The sequence below is a fragment of the Bos grunniens genome, chromosome 7, assembly GCF_055505025.1.
Source record: "Bos grunniens cultivar Pamir isolate PY7600 chromosome 7, Bosgru_T2T1.0, whole genome shotgun sequence".
NCBI classification, from domain to species: Eukaryota; Metazoa; Chordata; class Mammalia; order Artiodactyla; family Bovidae; genus Bos; species Bos grunniens.
Genome location: NC_141171.1, coordinates 19,457,778 through 19,478,565, shown reverse-complemented (window position 1 = coordinate 19,478,565; position 20,788 = coordinate 19,457,778). Strand labels below are relative to the sequence as shown.

Sequence of the window (20,788 nt, the reverse complement as noted above, 5' to 3'; positions counted from 1 at the left end):
AGCACGTGAGGACAGGGAGATAAGATGGCACCCGGAAGCTAGGGAAAGTCCCTCACCAGCAACGAATCTGCCTTGGTTGTGGACTCCCAGTCCCAGCAACAGTGTTGTTTATAAGCTGCCCTGGCTGTGGTATTCTGTAACAGCAGCCTGAGTGTCACCAGCAAGCTAGCCGAGGCCGATCTTAAATGAAAAGTGTGAAGGGTAGACTAGCATGTATACTGTGCTTCTATTAATAGAAGAGCATTTGCAGAAGTGTGTTTATTTTTTTGCAGCACCTTGCAGCATGAGGGATCTTAGTTCCCCAGCCAGGGATCAAACCCACATCCCCTGCAGTGGAAGCGCAGAGTCTCAACCCCTGGATCACCAGGGAAGTCCTGTGCACAAGTGTTTTTAAACCAGAGAGGCACTTACCCTCCCAAGAGGCTGTGGGGCACCACCAGTAGCCAGTGAAGCGGTCAAATTCCTCCTGGATGACAAAGGTGGCCACACCTGCAGACTTGGGGTCATCGAGGACACTGGACAAGCCTGGAGAGGACAGAGCCAGATGGGAGATGAGGAGTCTGGTTCAGAGGAGGGCTGCTCTCCTGGTACTGCTGACGGTGGGGGCCATTCTGGGGGCCGTACTGGGCACCATGGGGTGTAGGGCAGTATCGCCACCTCACCCACTCCATGCCAGGTACATCCTTTCCCCATTGTGACAGCTAACAATGTCTCAACACATGGCCAGTGTCCCAGTCGCCCCAGCTGAGAAGCTCAGGCTTATCAAGAGGGCACCGGGACCTGGGGCAGGATGGTAGGCAGGGATCAGCCATAGCCCTTGGATTTCCACAGGCGTCTGCACAGGGGTGCCATCACACAGGGCAGGCAGGGGCCTGAGGCAAGCCCGGATCTGGTGAGCTCTGGGCTGGAAGTGTGGAGGCGGACAGGAGGGCAGGGGTAGGAAGGCTGAGATGGGCAGCAACTAGTGGGCAGGCCAGGTCCCCATGGCCCGGGTGATTCACAGAGAAGAAAGCCAGGCAGCTAGACTTTGTACAGGGCTACGATGGGGGTGGGGTGGGGGGTTGCAGTGGCTGGGAGACCAGGCTCTGAGCAGGTGCTGGTGGTCTGGTGGGGGCGCATGGTGGGGCAGGGGTCTCCAGCAGAAGCTGAAGTGGTGGCTGTGGGGACTGACCACAAGGGGGAGCGGGTTCCCATCCGCCACCCTCCACATAGGGACACAGGGAGGGGATTGGTAGGTAGTGGTGGTGGTGTTCCGGTCGCTCCTGAGTCCACCCCCACCCCACCCCCCACCCAGCCTCACCCTTGTGGCAGAAGGTCAGCCTCCGCTCCTCGCCCGTCTCAATGTTGGCCACCCACAAGTCACTGTTGTTGATGAAGGAGAAGAAGGCAGGGTCGGCGGGACAGATCTTAGGGTCCATCCGTGGCCCCGAACACTGGGTCTTGATCTCCAGGGGCTTCATGGGGGACACCTGCAGAGAGAGGGGCCTGGCTCAGCAGGGTGGGATGCCCCAGCCATTCCTCCGCCCTCCCCACCAGCAAGCGCAGCTCACCATGAAGCCATTCTTGCCGCCGTCCCGGCAGTGGAAGAGGCTGTTGCTGGCCTGGAAAAGGAAGAGGCCGCTCTCGCTGTGGAAGTCGTAGGAGGTGATGCCAAAGACGCCCAGGCGTTTCCGCTCCCGCAGCAGTTCCTCCTCCCGGGAGTAGACCCCGTGGTGTGGTGTGGCCTGGGGACACAAGGGGGACATCGGCGTCAGCAGCTAAGGCCCCGGCCCCCTTTCCCCACTGACTCTCTCCCAGACAGACAGGGCCAGGCCCCCAACCAGTGCCACCCTACAGAACCCCGCCCTCCATATTCGATCATAGCCCCTTTCTGCAAGAACATTTGAGCTCATTCCACCCACCACCACACATTCCCACTCTCTGCACGGGGGAGGGGACCAGCAGACTCAGGACCACCCAGATGCCTGACCTGGGGTGGGGGGGGCAGCTGGTAGGTGAGCGGGTGCATTATGGGGGACACCATGCAGCTGCCCCACGGAGAATTCTGAACATCACGTGGGAATTCAGAGAAACATTAAAAGGAAGAAACACATTTTTATTTTTTAAATTTCTTTTTCTGTGGCAGCGTTGCAAGGCCTGCAGGATCTAGTTCCCCGACTAGATATTGACCCTTTGCCCCCTGCAGTGGAAGCATGGAGTCCTAACCACTGGACTGCAGAAGAGAGATCCCAGAAATGTGTTTTTAAAGAGCAGAATCCAAAGCAAAATGAGCACCCCTCCACCCCTACCCCTGCTGCAAGGAAAGCCATGCAAATAGGAGCTGGTGGGCTTGGTGGCTTCTGTCCAGGACAGGCGACAAGCAGAGAGGAGAGAGCTGCATGGGTCCTCTCCCCAGAGTACTGTCATATGTTTATGATCCAAAAGCAGTCAGTGTAAACCAGTACAAGAGGCACTCTCCCCACTCACCAGCCACATCCTCTTTGGAAGCGAGATGAATTGGACCACATGGGTCATTAGTTAAACGTCTATAAAAGGGCCTCAAGCCCAAGTTACTCGCACGCTTTTGATGAGGCTTTTAAAGGGAGAGGTGCTTCCAGCAGGCGCTGTCATCACCAGCCTGTGCTGCGGTTCGGGTGCCCAGGGGGAAGGGGAGGGCGGGCGTAGGGCAGGTGTCCAGGGCCAGGCACTCCTCCCCAGGGGAAAGGCTGGGACCCCCTCAGAGGCCAAGTGCACCTGCCCGCCTCAGCCACAGGGAGGGCCCAACTCAACCATGGGGCTCACCTGGAAGTGATCCAGCATCTGCTTCCACGACAGAAGCAGCAACGCCTCCTTGCGGACCTTCCTGGGGATCTCGGAGTAGAGGAGGGAGTTCTCTCGGCTGCCATAAGGCATCCCTTGTGGGGAAGAGAAAAAAGCAGAGTGGGCACCCTTGCCAACTCTAGCCTAGCTCAGGGCAGGAAGAGAGCCTCAGGTGGGACAGTCCTAGGACCTAGACTCCCCACAGCTCCTGGGACTGGGCCCGGCTGGCTCCTCCCGCTTCTCCAGCCCCTTGGCCACACGTCCCTCCCCAGAGAATCCATAGACAGAATTTACCCTGGCCAGCAGGAGCAGCAGGCTCTTCCACCTGAAATGTTAGAGCCAAATATGTCAGCCTCAGTTACTGAACAAAAAGCACCCAAGAGGACAAAAAATGGGGGGTTAGTGATCCCCAACTCCCCACAGGTTGGGCTCCGGTCATGTATCCTGCTCTACTATGGGCTCTTGCAAAGGCCAGGAATTAGTCTCGGATCAGAGGAAGGGCAAAACTCCAAAATGACAGGAAGAAGTGTATTCAAGTCCAGCCCCTCCCCCTCTGCAGTGCTGACACCAGGTTGGTCAGCTTCTGCGGGGCCATCCTGGGCACTGGAGGGTGTGAAGCAGCCTCCCTGGCCCTACCCTCAAGAGCCCCATCAGTGTGACAACCACAGGATGTCCCCAGACACGACTGAGCATCGTCTCCTGGGGCAGGAGCACCCGACTGAGAGCTGCTGATCTGTAGAGCAGAGTGGCTGCCTGGGGAGAACTCTGTGTGGGTGAATGAGGGAAGAAATATAGAGCGCGCAGCACAGACAGCAGCAAATACGGCAAGAACACATTTTCCAACCTGAAGTGTCTTTGCCTTGATGGACAATGGCATGATGGCTGTGGGAGCAGGTTGGTTCTCTCGGGGAGCCTGGGGGTCCCTGCTCTCCAGGTACCACGCTGGGGGACTGAGGCAGGGCTCCCTGGAAGCAGGTTGTGGCCAGGAATGCACCATGACCGACAGTGGATCACAGAGAGTGGGCGCCTCTCTTTGACCCCTTTTCAATCCCAAACTCCTCCAGGAGGAAGACTGGGTTTGGTACTGGTCTCCTGGCCTCATATGCACCCTCACTTCTAAGACTGGAGGCTGGGGCCCCAAGTTTGGTGCCTCTAGAGCTAAACAGAGCTTCATAAGTAATACCCATCCCACCACAGTGACTCTTATAGGTAGCTTCTCAATACAGCAAGCGACTTGCATTTTCGACTCGTGACAGTTTACTCATGAAGTATAGCTGGTAAAGAAGTGAAAATGCAAAGCCAACTTGGACGTACAAATGAGAAGTGTTCACAATTCAACACCTAAGGACTTTAAGCCAGGGGTCCCTAACCCCGTCTGGAACCAGGCCTCACATCAGGAGGGGAGCACTAGTGAGCAAAGCTTCATCTGTGTTTACAGTCGCTCCCATTGCTTGTGTTACCACCTGGGCCCTGCCCCGTGTCAGATGAGCGGCATTAGTCTCTCAGGAGCAAATCCTACTGTGAACTGCACAAAAGAGGAACCCAGGTTACAAGCTCCTCATGAGAATCTTCCTGAAACCATCCCACCTCCAGTCGGCGGAAAAACTGTCTTCCATGAAACTGGTCCCTGGTGCCAAAAAGGTTGGGAACCGCTGCTCTAAGCTGCCGCAGCTAGACTCACCCTCAGCTCAAGACACAGACTCTATACCGCCCACCCAGGCCACCCACGGGGACATCTTCCTTCCGAAGTTCACAAGACAAATGGGGACGGGAATCATGTGGTGGGTGACTCCTTTCTTGTAAAATGTCCAGAACAGGCAAGTCCAGAGACAGGAAGCGAGTCAGTGGTTGCCAGGGCTGGGGGCAGGGATGGGGAGTGACCGCTCACGGGGATGGGGATTGCCTTGGGTGATGGAATGTTCTAGAACTAGACAGTGAGGACGGTTGCGCAATCCTGTGACTGACTGTACCCAAAACCACCGTGCCATCTGCCTTTAAGAGAAGGGATTTGATGTGACGTGAATTACTTCTCAATTAAACAACAAACAAGGCCCATTGTGGGGGCCAGCGTGGACAGCTGGGAGGGGGCAGGTGGCCATTCTCAACCAAGCACCATGGGCTCTGAACAGCCCCGGTCCACAGGCTCTCTGGGAGCCCGAGCCTTCCAGACAGGAAGTTGGTGGTGCAGCCCTACCAAAGAACACCAGAGACACCTCCCCTCCCCACTGACTAATAAGTACTGACATGAAAAGGGACATGCGCTCTGGCACATTCCCTGAAGCAGCTGCCCAGGCCCTGGTGTTGGTGGGGATCGGTGTGCACAGTGAGGGTCTGGGATGGCTGAGCACGGCCCCTGACTTCTGCTGTCACTTCTCTTACCAGCTCCACCATCTCAGCACCCCATCCCAAAGCCCCCCAGCATGTCAGGTGGCCCAGGACCTGGACACAGAACACGAGAGATCTCCCTTACGCCTGAAGGGACTCCCAGTGCCATCTGGGGCCCAGTGCCTTCCTCCACTGGACACGTGACACCCATCTGCAGCAGGGAAGAGCCAACCCACTAAGGAGCAGTGGAGCCCTGGAACCGGAGCCCGTCTTCCGGGACAGCAGCAGGCATGTTCTCTTCTCTGCTCTGTCCCACACGCATTGGACTCCAAGAGAGACTTCCCAAAGGGTGGTGATGGGGCTCGCCAGGGAGGAAGGGGTCCCGGAGGAGCAGGGGCACAGGCCACATGCTCAGAGCACCAGAGCAGGCTGGGCATCAACCTGGGAGGTCCTTTCTGTTCAATCCATAAACGTGTCTTACTACCAGGACTCCCCCAGCACTGAACTATAAATACACGGGGGCTCGGGGGAGACCTGATCCAGGAACCTGGATGTGACGTGAGGTCAAGGGCACCCCAGGGTGCTGAGTGATACACACTGGATCAGCTCAAGGGTGATCTAGCCCAAGAGAAGCGGGATGGCTCTGGGCTGTTCTGGGCACCTTTCGGGGTCTCAGTGGCTCTACCGCCCTTGTCTGGAGCTGGCCCAGACCCCTGGGGTGGGCGCTCAGAACCTTCTGCAAACCCCAGGCCCAGACCCGTGCACAGGCTGAGGCCGACCAGAGGAGTGGACATCTGACCTACATGGAGCGAATCATATTCAGAGAAAGGTGGTCAGTTTCTGCTGGTGGCCGGAACCAGGCATGCGATCCTGGGAGTGTGGCAGCAGAAGGCAGGTGGGAAGTGAGAGTGGAGCCGCAGAGAGAAACACATGAAGCGGATGCCTGGACTCCATTTAGCTCAGGCTTCTCAGTGTTGGGAGGCACGGGGCGGGCTGGAGGAGGTCCCTAACACCCACATCTTTACTATGAGGCTCAGAGTAACTCAGAGCGTTTCTGCCCTTTTGGCAGCTCTGTGGTTGGCTTAATGATGGCTCCCAAAGACGCCCAGATCCTAACTCCGGGAGCTGGTGAGCATGGTACCTGCCTGGCAAGAGGGCTTTTACCATTGGGATTATGGTAAAGATCTCGAGATGGGGAATTGGGCTGGATTATGCAGGGGGGCCCTAATGAGCCTGATAAGAGGGAGGTGAGGAGATTTCAGACACACAGGAGAGAAGGCGATGTGACCAGGGAGGCAAAAACTGCAGCAATGCAACCACAAGTCGAGGAACGCCGATGGCTGCCAAGAGCAGGAAGCGACAAAGAACACACCCCCAACCCCTTGAGCCTCAGGAAGATGACCAGCTCTGCAGACGCCCGGCTCTCGGTCGAGAAACTGATTTCAGACTTCTGCCTCCAGCACTGAGACAAAATACACTTCTGTCATTTTAAACCACCAGTTCAGGGGTCACTAGTGTCAGCAGCTGTCCTGGGACACTCAAACAAGTATCTTGACCTGGGAGGGCAACTTGAACTTGAGCAAGCTAGGGACCCAAGTGAGACTGCATGCAGGATAGGGGAGGGACTGGGGACCACGGAACCACAGGAAAAAGAAAAAGAGAGGCTGTAGCTTGCCACGGTCACAGAGTCTGGGCCGCATTCAGTTCTCTCTTTTTCCTCTCCCCAGGGTAAATGAAACCTGAAGCCTGCCCTAATCTCTCCTGGCAAACTTTTTTCCATAGGGGCCAGACAGTAAGTATTTTTGGCTGTGCAGCCCACATAACCTCTGTCCCAGTTACGCTCGAAAGCCGCCCGAAATGGTCTGTACACCCACGGGTGTGGCGGCACACCAGCACAACTGGATTTCTAAAAACAGCCAGCCGCCGCTCACCTGCCCTTCTAGACCATTCTCTCTGACTCCGCCTGCCAAACTGCCATCTGGTCTCCACGTGGGCCTCTGCAGGGAGGGAGAGCATCCGGCAGCCCCCACGGTCACTGTCACAGGCCTTGGCATGAGGGCAGCACTGGTCAGGGTCTTGATGTGGGGGCAGCATGGGGTGGGGGATGACCTTCAATTGTACGTTCGCTCCATCACTCATTCCAATACTGACCAAGGGCTGACTGGGATCAGGCTGAGGGTATGTGGAGAGTGACCTGGCCCCGAAGATCCAGAGCTGGGGTTAAAAACCTGCCTCGGATCAACAATCACAGGTCAGGCTGTGTCCAAAGGAACAGGACTGGTGCCATTCTTTCTTGGCCTGGAAGACCCTCAGGCAATACTCATTTGCTCAATAGGTTATCTGTCATCCACCTCCTAGGAGCCAGCCCAGGGTCCGGCTGTCCAGGCCACAGGTGTGCATAAGGCCACACCATGCCCCAAAGGCCAGCGGGGAACACAAGCGCAGACCTAACTGCCGATGACGTAGGAAGCCCTGCATCGAGGCACACCCCAGGAGGCGGAAGTGAGCAGCAACTGATATGCTTATCCGGGGATCCAGGGCTGGGAGAGCAAACCCCCAACCATCCGCCCACGGTGATGCAATCCTGCCACCTCTCTGTGAGCCTCCGGGTCCTTCTCAACATGCCATGAGCCGGCAAGGCTCCACGGGAGTGACGTTCCACTCCCACTGTGGGGAGTCACATTGCTCACCAGCCACCCCGGCCCAACCCAAGCCGCTGGGAAGTGACTCAGGGGGCGGGCCTAGCTGACAGGCCCTGGAAACAATCTCAGGGGTGTGGGCACACCTACCAGGCCCAAACCTGGAGCTGCTGCTCCATGGCTGGGGCAGGACTGCCCTCTGTGCTGGCCTCCACACAGCTGAGGCCCTGGGGGACCCTTGCCCCAGGCTATCACTGCTCACAGTTGTCACCTGTGGGTGGGACCACACCATTTGCGGAACAGCTTGCCCCAGGCCCAGACCTCTGTCTGGACCTTCTGACTCACTGGACTGGCTGACCTCTGGGGACCAGAGGACGGCGTAACGGCTGGCCCAGCAACATGGCAGGGGCGGGGAGCCTGGGGCCTTACCCAGGTAGTAGAGGCGGTGGGAGTGGGGGCCTGACTCGTCAGTCTTCTGCACGAACTGGAAGTCGTGTGGCGCCTTGTTGACCACGAGGCCCGAGTTCTTGCGGCTACCGTGGATGATGCTGCGGAGCCCCTCCCACGAGTGCTTCTGCACCTGGAAGCGGGAGGCCGGGTCCTCGGTCTCCGCCGCGTCGCCCCGCTCAGACGTCAGCGCCCCAGTGGCCATCCTCTCCGCCCCCTGGGAATTCAGCGAGAAGCTACGAGGAGAGTGGGGCAGGGAGACAAGGACAGGCGGGAAGACGATGAGAAGCAGGGTGGCACCCAAGTTCCGCCCAAAAGCTGCCCCCTACCCCCGACTCCCCTGGCCAGGCCCAACCTTGGGCACCCTGCCCCGCCCCTGAGGACACCTCAAATTCTTCCACTTCTTTCCAGCCATGAACCCACAGACCCCCACCACCAGCACCTCCTGGCTGAAACACTGCCACTGTCTCCCAGCTCAACCTCACATGTGTTGCAAATCTGACCTTGCGACTTAAAACCCTTCCTTGGTTTCCCACACACACCTGGGATAAGACCAAGCACTCACATGGCCTTTGCTGGCTTTTGTCCTCTGACCTCTGCCAGGCCTTCAAACCTCACCCCCTTCATCAATCTAGGCCTTCTCTCAGCTTTGCAAACAAGCCAGGCTCCTTCCCAGCCCACAGCCTTTGTCTGTGCTAGCCTTCTTCCTGGAACACCTCTGCCCCACTCCACACTGGACTAGCTTCTAATCAGATCTCAGCGTGTCTGTCAGGGCTGTGGATGGCCATCTGGACCAAAATTGTCCATCCATCTTTCACTTGCCCCCTGGCTGCTCCACCCTCAGAGTGTTTTGTCATGGTGACTGTTCACGGATCCCCTGCCTGTTCCCACCTGCCCTCCCCGCCCCCACATTGTCTGTCCTGGCCATGGCAGTGTCCCTGGAACCTCACACGGCCCCTGGCACACAGGAGGCATTCTTTGGAGAGACACAGAGTGACAATCTCTACTGGGAGACACTCTCTCACTCCCCAAGAACTGAGCCTAAGATGCAGATGGGCAGATCTCGTGGCCCATGCTGTCAGCTCGCCAGCCAGCAGGGGAAGCTGTCCTGTCTCACCAGAGGGGCTCAGAGAGCCAGGCAGACATCTGCTGGTCATCAGAGAGCCTCAGGTGAGAGGATGGACAGGCACCCCCTTCCCCAGAGGCCACTCCACTCTCTCCACCCACTCCAGGGAAGGTTGCTGCTGTGTAATCCCTCCCCACCCCCTGCACTAGCGGCTTCTTGACTGAACTAGACTGGCCAGGCAAATATTTATTTTATGGAAATCTAAACACAGCCTCGGTGACCTGGTTCTAGAAGAGCGAGGGTCGTCTGGTGAGGCCAGCCAACATGGGCAGGCCAGCCTGGATTTCTTGTGAGGGCACCAAATAGCCAGAGGTCTTGCTTAGACTCTGGGATACCTCATCCTCTGGGATTAGCGCCTCTGTGGGCACATGTACATGTTCCCTTGTAGGAGGAACTGGCTTTCAAGAAGTTGTGGACAGAGCTAGGGTTCCACCTTCACGTGGGGGCCTTAAGACTTCCAGAAGGCTTTGCTCCTTGCTAGTACGAGATCCCTTGCCCGCTGTGAGAGGCGACAGAAGCAAGAGATATGGCAGGCACCCATGGCTGCTGAGCACCCACTGCAGGCTGATCTTCACTCCTCTTTCCAACTGGGCCCTGCTTGGTCCTTTCTGACCCAGCTGAGCTGGGGGAGGGGCAACAAACTGCTCCCCAGACACCAGCTGCCCCCACTCTGGCTTTGAAGATATGGACCACAGGCCATCAGAGCCTTTTGGGGACCTCAGGTCAAATAAAGCAAACCCTGGCAGGATAGCACCCTTGCCAAGGGGCACCCATGGCCTGTCCTGGCCTGCCACAGAGCTGCGGTTCACCTTCACGGCAGCAGGGGCCGTGGGTGGGGCTGGGAAGGGGCCGGGCCAGGACCAGCTGGGCGCTACAGAGCCCACGCAGCCCCAGCACTGTTGGCAACAAGCTCAGAAAACCAAGGCAGGACAAGTCCCCTAACCGCCAAACCCCCCGCCTCGCCCCCAGCCCCACGCTGCCATCACAATTCCAGCTGCAATCACGGCAGAAAAACAAACTGGCCTCGGGTGCTCCCATGGGGGACCCCAGAGGCAGAAAGCAAACCTGGCAAAAACCCTCATGGAATCTCATGGCTTATATCCACAGCAAAGGAAAATAAAAATGATCTTGCCTCCGATCAGTGCAGAGAGCCCAGGAAGCAAAAACACGATCCAGGAGATGAGAAACGAAATGAAACATCGGGAGGACCTTCTAGGAACCTTCTAGACGTGGCTCGGCAGCCCAAGCTCGCAGGCAGGCCAACACTTGCTGCTGGGCCTTGGCCCTCGGCTCGCCTCTCTCCTCCCCAGGGGTAGAAAGAGAGGCTCGGAGAGGGGAACAGGTGAACAGAATGCAGCCCTCAGGAAGCAAGCCTGTGCCGGCCCTGCCTCATTCAGCGTCAGCTGGGGCTCGGCTTCTTCAGTCAAGAGTTTACACAGCTGGGGAAATGAAAGCGGATTCCAAGCCACCTAGGCCAGACCCACCTACGCCTTTTTTTTGGCCAATCGATAGGACTGCCCACAGCCCACACCACCACCAGCACCCAGGTCGGGCCCTGCCAGCAGGGACGCTGTCAAGGCCCGCTTGGCTTCTGAGATTTGACTGAGCCAGCGCTTCTCAAGCTGGAACCACCTGCCCCTGGAGTATCAGCCAGAGTCCCAGGTGATGAGGGAAGCAGGTGGAAGGCAAGAAGGCAGGAGGTGCCAGACGAAGGGAGGTGGGGCCCAGTGCCACCACGCTCCAGAAATGCCTGGGAGTGGCCTTAGGGACCTCATAGCACCCCTCCTTTTGGGGGCTCCCCGGAAACAGCAAGCCATCCTCCACTCTATGAGGGCCACCCCTAGCACCGCCCAGGCCTTCAGCTTCTTTGAGTCCTTGTGCAGCCCAGCCCATGCCCGCCCCAGACCCGGTGCACAGGGGAGAGGAGACCCCAGCCCCACTGTGGACCGGAGCCTGAATGCACAGGCACCACACCGACTCAGGGCCGCTTCTGGGTAACAAATCACGCACTTAATGCCAGCCCTGTCTTCCAGAACCGTCTTCTGTTCCCTGCCTGCCGTCCTCTGCCCCGATCCTTGCACTCACTGAAAGCAGATGAGCCTGCGGATCAGAAAACTGATACTGACAGAGATTGGCTCAGCTGAGAAATTTTCATGGTCACTTTCTCTTGTGCCAGGCCCCACATGTAGAACGGATGAGTGACTGGGCCTTGTGAGGATAACTGTATTTGATCCTCACTGAAACCTTGGGAAGTGAGTTCTCCCTAAAGGTGACTGGAAAGCAGGCTCTGAAGTCAAGTGGCCCAGCCAACCTTCCCCACAAAAAAGGGCAGGAGCCCCAAGCCCACATCCTGACCATCTGGCCAGTGGTTCTCAGTCTCCTCCCCAGGGGACACTGGGTGATGTCTGGGGACACTTGGGGTTGTCATGACTTGGCGGGGGGGGGTGGATGCCCCACTTCTGCAATGCCAGGGCAGGCACTGAAGGACCTAGCCCAGTGGCGAAAATACCAAGGCTGGAACTTCCACATTCCCAGTGCAGGGGGCCCGGGTCGATCCCTGGTCAGGAACTATATCCCTCATGCCACAACTAAGAGGTTGAAGGCCACAACTAAGACCCGGCACAGCCAGATAAATAAATAAAAATATATTTTTTAAATGCCAAGGCTGAGTAACCCTGCTAGCCCATGCTGCCGCCCTCACAGAAGAGCCAGAAGCACACTTTGGGGAAAACCAGAAACCTGGGGACCACCAAGGTTTGTCTTAGACCCTCCAGACCTAAGATTCCATTAGAAATTCGGGAAACTCTGCGATATCCCCACTGACCAGGGATCCCCAGGCGCCCCTTACCTTCTCCAATGTCCTGTGTTCACGTTGTCCAGCCGCAGCTTCTTAACCTTCCGCATTAACCACTTGGCTGACCTCAGGGTGGGTGAGCCTGAGAGGGGGGAGACCGCAGGGCTACAGCTCTGGCAGTGTGGAGGGGCGAGGTCTCGCTCCCCTTCAAACACAGCCCTCCCGGGACTTTCCTGGCTATACAGTGCGCTCGAGTTTGATCCCAGGTCAGGGAACTAAGATCCCACATGCCATGTGGGGTGACCAAAAAAAAAACACAAAAAACCCAAAGGCAGCCCTCTGGTCTGCAAAGAACACTCAGCACCAAGGGCCTTCTCATGCTCAGTCGTATCTGACTCTTTGCCACCCAATGGACTGTAGCCTGCCAGGCTCCTCTGTCTATGGGATTCTCCAGGTAAGAATACTGGAGTGGGCAGCTATTTTTCTTCTCCAGGGGATCTTCCCGACCCAGGGATCGAACCTGTGTCTTTGTATCTCCTGCATATACAGGGGGATTCTTTATCACTGCACCACCAGGGAAGTCCTTCTCATGGGGCTAACATTAGAAATCTGAAGGCCTATCCAGGTATTTGCCAGGAAGCGGGCAGTTCTCCCCAGTTGAGAATCCTGAGAAGACGCAAGTTTCACATGACTAGGGACATACCACCCACTGCACTTTTGGGGAATCAAATAAACCCACATTCGCCACTGTGGTTGCTCCCCGATGGCTGTTCCGACCCCACTCCTCCCAGATCTTGACCACCATCTCCAGCGACAATGGCCTCAACCTCCCTAAACATTCAGGCAAGCCCACCTCCGGGATTTTGCACTCCCCAGCCCCTCTGCCTAGAACACCCCTGCCCTGCTTTTTGTAAGACCTGCTCCCTCTTGTCCTTCGGGTCCGGTATCAGCTCTTCAGAGGTCGTTCCTGGTACTCGGTCCAAAGTGCTACCCTGTCAGCCCCATCTCAATGCCTGAGCATTTCTGCAGGCACTCATTCTAAGACAGTAGTTCTCAGTGGGAGTAATTTTTGCCCTCCACCCTTGCCCAGGGCATCTTTGGTGATGCCTATTGACATTTTTGGTTGTTCTGATGGTCGGGGGGGGGGGGGGGCGGTTACTGACACCTAGTCAGTGAGGTCTGGGATGCTACTTATCACCCTACGGTGTCCATGACAGCCCACCCCCACTCTCTCCAAGAATGATCTGGTCTCAGTGTCCTAAGTGCCAAGGGGAAGAAACTCTGTGTTTACTGTCTGGGGGGCAAAAACTGAGTAAGATTCTTAGCCTCACACTAGACATGAAAGTAAATCACCTGTGGTTTAGGTGGTATACCAGGGTGGCCCCCAGGGCCTGTGAGTCACCCCTTCTCTGTTTGTGTGCTTAGATGTGTGCAGCCTCCCAGGGCCTCTGCAGGTCAGGTGATCCTGGTACGCAGACGGGTCTCAGCGAGGCCCAGTGTCCCCAGAGGACAGTTTTGGTTGTCAGGACTGGGAGGCAGGTGGCTGGCATCTGGTAGGTGGAGACCAAGGATGCTGCTAAGCCCCCACAATAAGCAGGATAAACCCCCTCCCAACACAAAGAATAATCTGGCCCCTAATGCCACTAGAGCTGAGGCTGAGAACCCCTCTCTGGGTAGATGACCACTCCCAAGAGGATGTCAGCTCCATGGAGGCAGACCTTCACTTGTCTCTTTCCCACTGTGGTCCTGACAGACAGGATGCACTCAACAGACATCTCAGGTTGAATGAACAGGTCCTTGTCCTCACTTGAATGCTGTCTAAAGTCAAAGGGACCATTGGTGTGGGGGGCACTCCACCACCTTCTTGACAAGACAGGCGCCCCGATGGTTAAAGAAAAATAAAGCAGTGGAACTTCCCTGGTGGTCTAGTGGCTAAGACTCTGTGCTCCCAACACAGGGACCCAGGGTTCGATCCCTGGTCAGGGAACTAGATCCTGCATGGCACAATGAAGATCTGGCTCAACCAAGTAAATATTTGAAAGAGAAAAAGAAAGCAGCGCCTGGTCCCAGGATAGAGAATCACCTGGAAGTGAAGCAAAACGTCACTAGAAAGCAGCACCGATTTCACCGCAGACCAGGGATGAAAACTGTGGGCTCTGTGTCAGAGAGGTGTGGGGTCAAATCCTGATTCCACCACTCGTGGGCTCTGGTGTCAGAGAGGTTTGGGGTCAAATCCTGATTCCACCACTCGTGGGCTCTGGTGTCAGAGAGGTTTGGGGTCAAATCCTGATTCCACCACTGCGACCTTGAAGGAGTCGCCTAACACCCCTGTGCCTCAATTTCCCCAGTTGTAAAACAGGATCAATGCCCTGTTTGTTGGCAGGGCCAATGCCTAATGCTACTGTGAGGATTGAATGAGATTACAGGGGTTAAAATCACACACATAGAAACCACAGGGCAGTTAATACTGTCATCTGAACAAGTTATTTAAAATCAATAGTTACTTAAATAACAAGTACTTAATAACAAAGTAACAAGTTACTTAAAATCTCCAAGAGGAGAACTGGACTCAAGCCCCTTTCAGAGCAAGAATCCACATCATTCCAGAACCCAGTGCCAGGCACCCTATCAGATGGGGAGTGGGGGGTGGAGGGTGGGCGTGGTGTGTCTGTCTGCATGTGTAGCCACACATCCACCAAACACTTTTTTTTCTCTTCCTGAATAGAAAGAAAAGTCTCCAACCAGAGCAAAGCTGAAGCCACTAGCCTGGGGCCAGGCTAACTGTCCCCCAGGGCTGTAGAAAACCACTTCCTCCCAGATTCTATATCCTGGAACAGACAAACAAACCCCACTCACTCATACCCAGCACTCCAGCCGCCCCACCCCACTGACCTTCTAAAGGGTCCAGAGAGCCTCCATTTCAGCTGCAGATGTGGTTCACAGACCTTGAGAGAGTAAATGTGTCATTAACGCGGCGACTTAAAAGATGGACTGACTAACCCCCTCATGCTCCTGCCACTGGCGAGTCCCCAGTGGTTGGGCCTGATTCACTGTACCCAGTAGATCTTAGTGATGCCTCACAGCCCCGCAGCGCTGTGTACGCGCCCTGGACCGCACCCCGCAGGAAAGTCCTGCCACCAGGTGCCAATTCGACCAGGATCCAGCAAGGGACTACAGGGACTGGTGACCACACTGCACCCTTCCTGGGCTTTTAGTCCCAGCTCCTGTAAAGGTTTATGCTTGCCGCTCAGGCAAGTGACTTCCTCACAGTCCGGGGCAGGGATGCGCTCAAAGGAACAGGAGCCACTTCTGCCGCACAGATGGGGAAGTGTCAAGACTCTGTTGGAAGAGGGTGGATGGCTGGACAGGGCTGGGAAGGAGGCTGAGGGAAGCGGGCTGGACCCAGTGGGGATGTGGGGTGAAGGGGTGGGGGCCGGACGCAGGGCGGGGCGGTGGCCTCTGCTCTCATATAGGTAGCATGTGTCTGTATAAAGAGAGGACAAGGTGGGGACCTCCAGAGCCGACGGGGAAGAGAAGGCATTATTGAGTGCGGCCACCCCGGGAAAGGGGTCAGAGCCCGGTAGCCCGGGCAGCAACGGGATGCGAGAGGACGTCGGGTCAGGCCGGGCAGAGGAGAGATTGAGAGCTGGCCGGGCAAGCGGAGGGAACTGGCGGGAGAAGAGTGAGGAGAGAAGCGGGGCGAAGGGGAAACGGAGGCGAGGACTGGAGGAACCGCGCGTACGGTCAACGGCCGGGCCGGGGAGCGCGGGGGCGGGGACGGAGGGCCCCCGGGGAGGCCGTTCCACGTAGGGTCCAGAGTCGGGACTGAAGCGGGGCGGGTCAATGGCGGGTTCAGGGTTGCGGCCGAGGCCGGACGGGGCGTGGGGGTGCTGCTCACCGGGACTGGGGGCCGGCGCGAGGACGGCAGCCGGGCTGGGCAGGGCGTCCCGGAGCCGGCGGCACCTTAAACTCGCGGCTCCATGCCCGGGACTGCGGCCCCGGAAGTGGCGGGCGCGGGGCACAGCGGGGCCGGCGGACACGGGGTACCCGGCAGCCCAGGCCCCTTTGACCCGGAAGTCGAGCGGCCCAGGCGGCGGCCTGGGATTGGTTGCGGCCCGGCCTGTACCAAGAAGCCCGGGGCGCTTGGGGGAGACGCGTCAGCAGGGCCCCCCGCAGTAAGAGGGGTGAGACGTGCCACGGGTGGCGTCTTCCTGTGCGAAGAAGGGACGCTGGGAAGAGACACCCCTGATAACTTGGTATCACCCAACCAAACCGCTAATACTTTTACTAAGGGCATTGTGAGGAACCCTCACTTATTGGGGCGTTGGTGGTATAGTGGTTAGCATAGCTGCCTTCCAAGCAGTTGACCCGGGTTCGATTCCCGGCCAACGCAACGGTTGCTTTTTTTCTTTTTTAACACTTTCTTTTTTTACTGTCTATTTAAAATTTCCTAAACATCAAGCTAGTATTTCTATTACTTTGCAATAACTTCTACAATTCCAGAATAGCTTTAAAAAAAAAAAAAAAACAAGAAGAAATTTGAAAAGCCCCTAATCTGAACTTCTACTGTAGTAAATTTTAAAGTCCCATAGTAAAGATATCTAAGTGTTTCCATCTGGGTTTTGAACCAGGGATCTTTCTTGTGGGAGGTGACAGTGATAACCGCTATACTAGGAAACGAACAAGAGTCACACTTCTTGAGTTTATTATAGACAATGTCACAGAAGTTGTTACATTGTCGCTCCTGAAATGACTATCATTTGGTTCGGTCCCCCCACGTTGATTTTCACTCTTCCTAAATGTCCATCACTCTGCCTGACGCCGTGGAAGCTGCTAAGTCACTTTAGTCGTGTCCGACTCTGTGCGACCCCATAGACGGCGGCCCACCAGGCTCCCCCGTCCCTGGGTTTCTCCAGGCAAGAACACTGGAGTGGGTTGCCAGTTCCTTCTCCAATGCATGAAAGTGAAAAGTGAAAATGAAGTCGCTCAGTCGTGTCCGACTCTTAATGACCCCGTGGACTGTAGCCTACCAGGCTCCTCCATCCATGGGATTTTCCAGGCAAGAATACTGGAGTGGGGTTCCATTGCCTTCTCCGGCCGTGGAAGCTAGAAGGAGGAAAATAACCCCCTCTCAACAAGCACAAACACACTATTAAAACGAACAAGACAGAAATTGCTCTCAAACCCATCCTGAAGTCAACGTTTCGTTAGTTCGTCTCATGAGTCCTTATTCTAAACCCTTTCCTGTCTACAAATATTAACCATGCTGTTTCAGCCCAAACCACTTTCTACAGTAATTTTCTGTAAAAGATCTAGCTGCTGGGTGCATCGAATTTGGAAGCGGAAAAAAAAAAAATCAGGACATAGAAGTTAATTGAAGATAATTTAAATGAGTTTTCATCTTAACTGGAGTTAACTCATTTTAGAGCATTTCTTTTTTTAAGAGAGATAGTGGAAGGAAGGGAGGTAATCATAAGGATTTAGATTCAGATTACTAAAATCTGCTTTTTTTTTTTTTGCCCCTTGCAGGGCCAGGATTAGAAGAAGGAAAGTGAGGCACAGACCTCAGGTGCAAAAATTAAGGTGGCTCTAAAAAACTCAACAATCAAGATAAATAATATTTTAGTACATTATCCTAAGATAGTAATATCAAATTAATGGCAAAAAGCAACCTCACAGTGGACAAAATATCAAAATGTTAAATCAAGACAGGTTTTGGCAGTGTCTTACCAAGCCATATTGCAGTCTGAAGCAAGAACAAAAATGTGTGTCCTTCTATGTCTGGTTTTACATGTTTTTAAGTCCTATTTCCCCCCAGAATATCATTGAAAATATTGAAACTTTAAAGTAGGTATATTAAAATTCACAACATTAAGAACTTATAATTTTATGTTTCTGTGTTTAATGGAAGCAAACATATGGATAACACTTTCAACATAGGCTCGAGGCGGGGATTTACTATTAAAAATTGCTTAAAACATACTGAGGGACTTCACTGGTGGTCCAGTGGCTAACTCTCCAAGCTCCCTGTGCAGGGGGCCCCAATTTGATCCCTGGTGACACAGGACAGCAAAATACATAATCTTTTTTAAAATCACACTGAAAAGCACACAGTTTTCCTTTTCCTGAACTAGGTCTTAGTTGCAGCACACAAGGTCTTTGATCTTTGTTGTGGCATGTGAACTCTTAGTCACAACAAGCCGGGGTCTAGTTCCCTGACCAGGGATTGAACCTGGGCCCCCTGCTTTGGGAGTATGGAGTCTTAGCCACTGGCCCCCCGGGGAAGTCCCCTCTTCTCCTTACAAGGATCCGTTTGATTATGGCAGGCTCACTCAGATAATGCAAAATAATTGCTCCAGCTCAAGACCCTGAACGTAATCTCACCTGCAAAGTCCCTTGTGCTCCCATGGAAGGGAGCATCTGGGCATTAGGTTCTGGGCATTAGGATGTGGACATTGTGGGGGGCATTATTCTGCCAACTACACCTTCCCTTGCCATTAAAAATTCTTCTGCAGCATCCTTTTTGACAGCTGCATAGTATTCCGTCTATTCATTCATTCAACAAGTATTTGCTGACTACTTATTATGTGACCATCTCTCTCATCCTCCCCCTCATGGCCCATGTGGACCAGTGTGGTCACCTGCATCCCCGCAACCCCCACAGCACGTGGTTTCTTACAGCAACAACTGCACCTGTGAGCACCCGACTCAGGCCCCACCACTCCTCTACCCACAGCCCTCCAGGACTCCCATTTCCCTTGGGATAAAAGTCCACATCCTCCCATGGCCCATAAGCTCCTGCACAACCTGCCCCATCTTCTCCCTGCCCTCCTCTCCTTCTCTCCTTCCCCCTCACTCTGCTCCAGTCACATGGGCCTGCTCGCTGTCCCTCCACCATACGAGGTATGGTCCTGCCCCAAGGACCATACAGCTTTGCACAAGCTGTGCCTGCCACGTTCTCCTACTTATTTCCAGGGCTCGTTCCTTCCTCTCCTCCAAGTCTTGGTTTTAATGCTACTTCTGAAGAGGGGCCTTCCTTGAGCCCAGCTAACCTTAATCTTCTCCCCTAACTTTGACAGCCATAAATTCACTCCCAATCATGTCACTGTTTCTTCAATGACTTATTGGTCTCTGAAACAACCCCATATGTAGATCCGTTTACTTCTTTCTCCTCTGTCTACCCCACTGGACTGTAAGCTTTACCAGTTCAGGGTTTTTGTTGTTGTTACTTATTTGTTTATTTGTTTGTTTGAATCTATTTTGTTCCCTACATGTCAGTATGGGCTCAGGAAACATGTGTTGAAATTACAAACAAATGAATAGCTGCTCAGAGGAGAGAAAATACCAAGGGATGGCGTGAAAATACCTGGTTATGGGGATGGAGTAACACAGGTAGGCTTCCTGGTGAAAGACAAAACCTTGCAAAGCCTGTTCTTTCCTGCATCAAGATCTGAGAGGTCACTTATCTGCAAACAAAACAAAAACAAAAAACAACAAAAAGAAAACCTTCTTTAAAATTATTTCTTGTACTTCCCTGAAGGTCCAGTGGTTAAGATTCCGCCTGCTGGGGCTTCCCTAGTGGCTCAGTAGTGAAGAGTCCACCCGTCAATGTAGGAGACTCGAGTTGGATCCCTGATGCAGGAGGATCCCACATGCCGCAGAGCAACTCAGCTCACTGGCCACAGCTATTGAGCCTATGCTCTAGATCCCGGGAACTGCAACTACTGAAGTTCGGTGCTCTCGAGCCTGTGCTCCACAACGGGGGAGACCACTGCAGTAAGAAGCCTGCGCAGTACAATGAAGAGTAGCCTCTGCTCGCTGCAACTAGAGAAAAGCCCACACAGCAGCAAAGACCCAGCACAGCCAAAAATATATACATTTTTTAAATTATTAAAAAAAAAATGAGCCTGCCAATGCAGGGGATACAGGTTCCATCCCTGGTCCAGAAAGATTCCACATGTCACAGGACAACTAAGCCCACACGCCACAACTACTGAAGCCTGCGTGCCTAGAACCTGTGCTCTGCACAAGAGAAGCCACTCAATGAGAAGCCCACCTACCCCAACTAGTGGCCCCCACTTGCTGCAACTAGAGAAAGCCTGAGCACAGCTATGAAGACCCAGCCCAGTCAAAATATAAATAATTTTTTAAAATAAAAATAAAACATTTTTAAAAGCTCATTGAAGGAGTTCATTAAACAATCATTTCTTGTGTCCTTCAAACTGACTCAAGGCAGCCAGTCTGCCGTGTGATGCCCAGAAAGTCGCTCCCCTTCTCTGAGTCTGTGTCCAGTAGATGTCCTTGAGGAGGCTAGAAACTCAGGTGCCTCGAATGAAAATGACGATAGTTTCATCTTTCCACTAGGTGTCAGCAGGAGCCCAGACCACAGGCACCTTGCATTATCCATACCACCCCACCATTATCCCCTTCCTGCCACACATCCCATCCTTCCTTCCAGCTCCTCACTGAGGCCTAGATTTCTCTCCCCTAACACCCACCCCCAGTACTTGCAGAAGTGTCCTTGTCCCCAAGCAGGCAGCCTCAGCAGGCAGAGTCTATTCTATCAAAGTGCTTAGCCTTCCAGGGGCCTTCAGGAAGGTTGGAGGGAAGAAGAGGAAAGAGGAAAGAAAGAAGGGAAGTGGGTAAGGATTCAATGTT

The 20,788-nt window shown here is 54.6% G+C and overlaps 1 protein-coding gene, 1 long non-coding RNA gene and 1 other non-coding gene across 12 annotated transcripts in view; 2 read left to right on the top strand and 1 right to left on the bottom strand.

Moving 5' to 3' along the window:
- DPP9 (dipeptidyl peptidase 9) overlaps positions 1-16,202 on the bottom strand; it is a 36,882-nt gene extending 20,680 nt beyond the window's left edge. For 3 of the 10 annotated variants that reach the window (XR_015166819.1, XR_015166821.1, XM_086410046.1), the window contains exons 1-8: positions 16,029-16,202; positions 15,023-15,075; positions 12,185-12,272; positions 8,193-8,446; positions 2,782-2,894; positions 1,551-1,724; positions 1,301-1,469; positions 412-525 (exon numbers count right to left, since the gene is read on the bottom strand). Coding sequence is in view for 5 of the 10 variants with exons in the window: in XM_086410046.1 (XP_086266172.1) it covers positions 412-525; positions 1,301-1,469; positions 1,551-1,724; positions 2,782-2,894; positions 8,193-8,446; positions 12,185-12,240 (880 nt within the window). In the remaining 5 variants the exon portion in view is untranslated. Of the gene's footprint in view, positions 1-411; positions 526-1,300; positions 1,470-1,550; positions 1,725-2,781; positions 2,895-8,192; positions 8,447-10,468; positions 10,655-12,184; positions 12,273-13,483; positions 13,681-14,213; positions 14,388-15,022; positions 15,076-16,028 lie in introns of those variants that run through there. The other 7 variants (XR_015166820.1, XM_086410047.1, XM_086410050.1 and 4 more) reach the window with 6 other exon arrangements.
- A 249-nt stretch (positions 16,203-16,451) lies between these two features.
- TRNAG-UCC (transfer RNA glycine (anticodon UCC)) lies at positions 16,452-16,523 on the top strand. The gene has a single exon. It is a non-coding gene; the product is annotated as a tRNA-Gly (tRNA).
- Positions 16,524-18,922: 2,399 nt separating this feature from the next.
- On the top strand, positions 18,923-19,809 carry LOC147368779 (uncharacterized). Its single transcript, XR_015166825.1, has 3 exons — positions 18,923-19,033; positions 19,409-19,522; positions 19,671-19,809. It is a non-coding gene; the product is annotated as an uncharacterized LOC147368779 (long non-coding RNA).
- Positions 19,810-20,788: the final 979 nt, after the last annotated feature.